This window comes from Montipora capricornis, chromosome 10, assembly GCF_036669925.1.
Source record: "Montipora capricornis isolate CH-2021 chromosome 10, ASM3666992v2, whole genome shotgun sequence".
NCBI classification, from domain to species: domain Eukaryota; kingdom Metazoa; phylum Cnidaria; class Anthozoa; order Scleractinia; family Acroporidae; genus Montipora; species Montipora capricornis.
In genome coordinates this window covers 19,863,272-19,870,771 of record NC_090892.1, presented here as the reverse complement: position 1 = coordinate 19,870,771, position 7,500 = coordinate 19,863,272, and the positions used below count along the sequence as shown (strand labels likewise).

The following is a 7,500-nucleotide window of genomic DNA, read 5'->3' as shown; positions in this document are numbered from 1 at the left end:
TCACGCTTGGTCTATTGACTTCAACGTAACAATTCTAGAGTAATTGACAAAGGAAACTTCCGAATTCGAAAAACTTTGGAATCTTGGCACACCGCTAACACTAATGAAGCAGACAATAATTTATCTCCAAGCCTTTGCCAAAACAGTATTCTATACCTTTAGATTACCGCATTTTTTCCGTTTTACCGTTTTTAATATTTTTTCACACTTCCATTTCGTATATATTCCCATCTCGCGCATTTACATCTGAGTTTTTAAAGGCTTTAAGCTGCTGGAAGCCGAAAGCTCACGTTTTTAAATTTATTAACCAGAGAAGGCTTTTTTACATGAATATGTTTCCAACACCTGGTTACTCTTCTGTTTTTAATATGACGTAAATTACAAGATATCAAGCGATGATACTCACGATAAATAATCAACACTTGCGATCTACATTTGACAACTATGAAATGACAACGATTTAAATCTAAGTAAAAGAAAAAACATACTATAAATTTAAAGTACAGGGAATTTTCGTGACACCCCCGTGGTGTGTAAGTCCCAAATAGACTGGCCGAGCCGGGCGTTAACCCGTTCCTCCACAGACATATTCTTATGTTTTCTGAGTTTACAAAAAAAAAAAACCGGAAGTGAGAACTTGAAATACTGAACACATTGAGAATGAAAATGCAAGGTCGCAAAACACTCGGAGACTTTCTATGGCGAACTCGAGGGCTTAGCTGGTAGCCCCCTGGAGTTCTTTGCGACCATCTTAATACCTCTAGAACTTCCGCTCAAACTTATTCGTTTATATTAATTTTGTTTTTGTTCATTAAATAATTATACAGTTTTGTGTCTTCTCGTTCAATGTGTTGTTTTAATGAATGCTCCCTTTGAAGGCATAGCCAAACTATTATTGTGCCACCTTTTAATTACTGTTGGCCAATCAGTATTAAGTAAGCAGCTGTTGGGTAAGCAGCTGATAGTTCCTTCAAGTAGTTAAGGTTTCTTTTACGTTGGAAATGGATTGTTATCGGGTATATCTGATATCTTCAGGGTTGTTTTGCTTGCTTTTTCTCTTGGTGTTTTGTCTCACGCCATACCGCAGCTCTTCCCAAGGTTAGTATTTAAAATATTACCCTAACTTTAACTTATCACTGTATCTTTATATACATTCCACACATAAGCTATGATACTCCATATAGTTCAGACGGCAAGTCTGTATACAGACTTGTGACGTCCATCGATGCAAGAAAAGTTCTTTTTTCTATTTTCGTCTCTTGAATGAAATTTATGAAATTTGTAGAGTCTTTAAGATAAGACGCTTGTGATGTGGAAATCGGGAGCTGCCCCTTAGTCGATCCTTACTGCAGTGTGAAGTTTCAAGGCAGTTTCAGGCTTCAAGGCAGAGGAAGTGATCGCAGTAAGGCACAATCACAGAAGAGAACAATGGGGTTTTCCTTGCCCTGCTTTTGAAGGATCGCCTCGTCAAGGACAAAAATAGGAACGAATTGGTGTTTACTGACAATGTTGTGCACATTTTGTGGCTTGACAATAGTGACACTGCCGACAAGTTCGTTTTCTCAGAGGCCTACCGGGATGACAGAAACTCAACGTATACCATTGTAGACCGTGTAAACAGTATTGACGAGATCATCACTGATGCTGCTGGGTTTAAATCCTACAAGCTCCCACAAGATGAAGCGAATAGAATTGAACGATTGCTGAAGGTGGCGCTGATAGTGACATTGACTCTGACGAGGAACTAGTCGAAAGTGAAGAAGTTTCGGATGAGGACTCCTCTGATGAGCATCCTAGACGTGTGTCTGTCAATACTAGGTCGGGGCGTTCAGCAACGCGCCTGTTATGAGTTATAATCCCACAAGTTGACGGTACTCTCTAGAGGGTCAAAAGAGGAGACGGTGTTTTTTTGCATTAATTATGACTCAACTTGGAAAATTTCGTAACCTATGTACAAACAGGTCTCGCTGTGACTTCAAGTTTGTGAGCATAGTCATTGTCATTAGTTTTTGAGCATCGTAGTTCCCCTGAGAATTTTATAAAGAGAAACTTTATTTGGTGTATTGTAATGTTTTTAGAATTTTTTTTTTAATTGAGTGTTAGTTTGAGGCAGGTGGAAACTACCCAGAAAATTGTGAACGCAACCACAGGCACTACACGTGTTAACAGAGACAAGTCGTTTCGTTATTATTTTCAATGTCTTACTTTGTCATATGAAAGCGTTATATTGACCTTTATGATCTTTCCACTGTTTTGTGCTGTTTCTCGACATCAGTTAGGTTATGTTTGTATAGATTACTCACCAATAAGTAGTGCAAGGTACGTGTTACAAGTGGCCTGCGCAAGAGGCTAGAGCTAAAGTGAAAGTTACATTGTAATAGCAGTTAAGTTTTACAAGACATAAAGCGAGTAGAATTCTTAGTGTAATATGACAGTATTATATTATGCCCAAATGTATTACAATATTGAACCTGAATTCGAATTTAACAGGGAAAAGTCCTTCGTGCGTTGAAGCAATAATGAATAATGAATAACATACAAAAATTTTAAAAGAATAATGAATAATTCGAACAAAACACACAAAGAATAATGAATAATCGAGGTCCAATTATTCAGCTTCCACCCCCGAAACATCAATTTTACCAAGCTGGTGCTTTATATTTAGTCTTAATAAAGCGAATTAATAATTCTCAAAACTCTCTAATCCAGAACCTCAAAAATCCAATGCCTTGTTTCGTATGCAACATAAACTCAATCCAGGGAACGGATGACACCAACCGTTCAAAATTGAAATTTTCAGGCACAAGAAGTCAACTCATTGACGTAGATACAGTGTTCATTGCAAGTCAAATCGAGATTTAAGCTAATTAACGAACCGTGTATTCTAGCCATTTGAAACAGTTAAAAAGGGTTGCAATGTGACATTCAACCAGAAATTTAAGTTAAGATTTTCAGTGATTTCATGTGGCCCATGGGACAGCATTTTCCGATTGGTCGCTCAGAACCAATCACATTAACGAGTATTGCCCCAAAATGTAAACGTGAACTGCGCCCGAGGAGGAATGAACCAATGGTACGCGATTTTCCGATTGTTTCGGAATATTCCCGAATTCCAGGACCACTTCGTGAGGTATACCCAAATGTCCGAAAGTTTTTCCGGAATATTTCCGTTCCATTTGATTCCTCACCCGATTTTTTTGAAATTTTTGGTGGAATGGAAAGCGTTCCCGATTTCAATTATACCTTCGGCATTTACGTTCAGTTCGTGATTATTGCATAAATCTGAAGTATTTTATTGCAAAGTAAACTTATATTGAATGTTCTAGGGATAGGCTCTTTTTTAAGGCCAGGTCAAAAGCTTCAACATATGCTTCAATCTCCGTTCGACGCAATGAAACATGTTGAATAAGCTTTCTTTTGTTATCGCGAATGTTGAATGAAGTTGGAGCCGTTTGCCCCACTGTTGAGTATATGCGCGTGCGCACTAATCGGTTTCTCAATGACGTGTCCATGTCCGTATCCATAGTAACAACCGCGGCTACAGCCTAGGACTAAATACCAGGCCTCTCGTGAAGCTCTGTTGAATCAAATGATGTCGTGAAACCATTTGCTCACCCCAGCAGTCATCATCGTTCAACAAAATCGAACGAATGTTGAAGCAAACGTTGAAGCGGTTTGCTCGGGGCTTTATACATTGCGTCTTTAGATTTTATTTTTTAAAAAGGCATTTGTCAATCTCCTTAATTAATTTACGTGATGGAAGAGGCCTAAACTGCCTCGAGTTTTGTAACTTCCCGAAAATGAGTACAACCAGAAACTCATGACGTTGAACTGTGTAACTTGCAACGCTTTTCCTTGGAACAAAGCCACGGTATTTTAAGGTGGCTCAAAACAGTTTCCAACACATTCCAAGACTTAAATTTTGATGTGTCATTATAGCCACTTTTCATCAGTTGATGCTACAATCACAGTATCAAAAAACTGCCCAATCACTGGTCAACACGTTGATATTATTTTTGTGACACAATAGGTTACCATAGCAATACTATGACCTGCTAAAAACACCCTTAATTTCAGCTTAAAGCGCTTATATTTCAAAAACGGCACGGTGAAATTTTTCTTATAACAGAATTTTGATTAGCAGGATAAGATGTAACTTTTGGCAAAGTTTAAAAAAATTCTGTACATGGGGTTCAGAGCCACCTAAAATTTTCGAACAATTAAGACGGCTCTGAACCCCATGTACAGAATTTTTTTAAACTTTGCCAAAAGTTACATCTTATCCTGCTAATCAAAAGTCTGTAATAAAAAAAATTCACCGTGCCGTTTTTTTAATAAAAGCGCTTAAAGCTGAAATTAAGGGTGTTTTTAGCAGGTCATAGTATTGCTATGGTAACCTATTGTGTCACAAAAATAATACCAACGTGTTCGCTATTGATTGGGCAGTATTTTGAAGCGATAATTGTAGCATCAATTGATAAAGAGTAGAAATTATGTCCCATCAAAAATCTACGTCTTGGAAAGTGCTGAAAAACTGCTTTGAGCCACCTTAAGACACCACTATTTATGCCCAAATATGGACAAAAATAAGATCGAGGCTGCATGCGCAGGAAAATGTACGAGCTACGTAAATAAGCAAAATTTTTAACTCATAAAACCCCAGCTCTGAACCAGGGTTAAACGCTTCAATGTCACTGACGTGCTTCTGGTACAACATAGTACAAATTGGTCATGATCGAGCGTGTGAGGAGAATAAAAAAACTTCTTCACTTTTTATCTGCCTATCACCTTCCAGTACTGAAACTATTTTTCAGTTCAAAAGTACACGCTAACGATATCATGGGTCAAATGACTTCGAAGTTGGTGGGGAAGACCCTTTAAAAGGGAGTGTTTGATTGAGAAATCTGGATTTAAATCCTTCTTCGAATTTTCAGATTATTTTCCAATCGAACACAGAGTATGAAAACAAATTTTAAGAAGATCTAATATTTATTTTGGTGTCTAAATCCTGATTTCCGAACACACCTCCTTGTGATAATTTATCACAGAAATATCTGCGGTGAGTTTCAGTAACAAGCAACTTTTCTTTCTTTAGAACAATGTCGAATTCTGCCTTTTGATCAAGCTAAACAATTTAACAACAGACGTCTGATAAATCACCTGATCCAAGTTGTCCAAGTTCCAAATGAATCCTCGTGCAGAGTGCGTTGCTATGTTGAACCCAACTGCGACAGCTACAACTTCAGAATAGTGCCAAGTCCCAACGGATACTTCATCTGCGAATTAAATAATTCCACTCATGAGAGGCATGGAAACGAACTGGTGAAAAACATAACCTATAAGTATCATGGAGCAGAGGTGAGTCACGTTCTGGAAAAAAATGCCCAATTTTCCTGTGAAAGACAAAACGAAAAAGCAAGGTGACACACGCTAACATCAACCCGGTGTGACCAACACATCACTCATGCGCACAACCATTTCAGCCGGTCAATTAGCAACCTTGGACAGCTGTTTCAGCCTTGCTGGGCCTCATTAGCACGGCGTAGCTAACATACAAGGCTTAAGAGGCCTAAGAGCCATTCAGGTCGAGTTCTTTGGTTCCTTATTTTCCATTGTTCCCAGAATTGATTTTAAAGTACAATTACTGCCAAAAATATTTTATTCTTCCTTGTTCCCAGGCAGCTACTTTAATGATCACAAGTAACCGATTTTCCTCTTTTACAGAGTGCTTGTGGAAACAACCCTTGCAAGAACGGTGGAACCTGTCAAACCGGTTTTACAGAGAGGGGATATCGTTGTTTATGTTCATTCTCTTTCATTGGACATGACTGTGAACAAGGCAAGTTGAGATTTGAATTTGCTGGAGCAAAGCAAATGAACGCAATCTTTGCAAGATGCTGAAAGAACGCCAACGAACAAGCCTCAATAGGACATTTCATACTTGAACGATAGTGATGCGTTCGTTGTAACCTGGTATTGATGTTGCCGGTAAAATCCGTTTTTACCTAGCTTAAATTGGTGATCCTCATTTTACCTAGGTTGAATACGTACTAAGATTAATTGAGGGGTTAATAGCTGCTTTAAATATTCAACCTAGGTGAAACTGAATGAGGATCACCAATTTAACCCGGCTAGGTAGAAACGGATTTGACTGACAACATTGATACTTCTCAGTCCACCCACACACCTTCGTAAACACAGCGTGACTGGGCTTTATCGAGTTCTTTATATCAAGCGATTTTTTAGTTCAACTCAAGACACGAAATATTTCGTGCATTTATATACAAGAAAACCAAAGAAGAATAAAGGTGCGTTCGATTGACCGTATTCCGGAATAGGAATACATGTAATAGAAGTTTTAGATATCTTTTGTTTTTACTGAGATCCACGTTAAAATTGCCAAACACCTGCTAAAAAGCTATTTTAAACATATCTTTATTACCATTGTTGCTTGAAAACTCGAGACATACCCGGTTTTAAGTCATCTCTTCACGTATTCTTAATCCGGAATAGCCTGTGAATCGAACGCACCCCAGTCAAAGGAAGGTCAATGGTAACCAGGCTTTCGGGGAGAAACTTTGACGCAGTGGTGAGGGAACCCAACTTTCCACCAATCTGTAGCGGGCTCGATTTCCGAACTCAACGCCCCTCTCTTCAAGAGCCAACACTTAACGGATTGGTACACTTCAATTTTAAGTGATTTGATACACAGTCTCGGGGCTAATCTCAGTCCTATTTAGCAAACTGGTCCTCACCAAAATAAGGTTGAGTCTACACAACGCTGTACGTGGCATGATCGAGTCAATTTGTCGCGCTATGTAATAGCCAATCAGGAACGCCCATTTTGGGAAATAAACCAATCATATTGCGAGATAGTTATAGATAGTTATAGACAACGCTTGCTCTTTCTTTGTGTCATGATTTTGGTCACGGTCTGAAATAAACACTTTCTTTAGCTTTGGATATTGTGGTAAAAAACAAATCGAAAGAGGTTCAGCGTTGTCTGTACTCTTATCGACAACGAAATTCGTCATCACAGCGGTCAAAATTTGTTGTGGACTCACTCGACTGTGCCACAACATTTTGACCACACTGTGATGACGAATTTCGTTGTCGATAAGAGTACAGACAACGCTGAACCTCTTTCGATTTGTTAAATTACTATTCTATTTTTCAAGTCAATATGCAATCGATGGGAAATTACCATATTTTTTCTTTAGCACTTTTTCCTCGTTATGAGACAATCGGTTGCTTCCAAGACGGACCTCACCGGGCCATACCATCATTAGAAGAGAAGGATCCAATGTTGAATGGATCTTATACAGAAAGGCAAAATGCAATCGAAAAATGCTACCAAGCAGCAAAAACACGAAATTTCAGCGTCTTTGCAGTTCAGGATGGAGGATGGTGCGCATCCAGTGCTACAGCGTACAAGACCTTTGACAAATACGGAAGATCTGCAGCCTGTGGGTCTGACGGTGAAGGAGGGCCGTGGGCCAA

At 38.8% G+C, this 7,500-nt stretch overlaps 1 protein-coding gene across 1 annotated transcript in view; it reads left to right on the top strand.

Annotated features, from left to right (window-relative positions):
• The window catches only part of LOC138020393 (uncharacterized), a 41,081-nt gene that overhangs the window by 21,314 nt on the left and 12,267 nt on the right, over positions 1 to 7,500 (top strand). Inside the window, exons 6-7 of the mRNA XM_068867388.1 lie at positions 828 to 841; positions 7,221 to 7,500. The exon at positions 7,221 to 7,500 is cut by the window's right edge and continues 20 nt beyond it. Coding sequence (XP_068723489.1) covers positions 828 to 841; positions 7,221 to 7,500 — 294 coding nt within the window. The remainder of the gene's footprint in view (positions 1 to 827; positions 842 to 7,220) is intronic.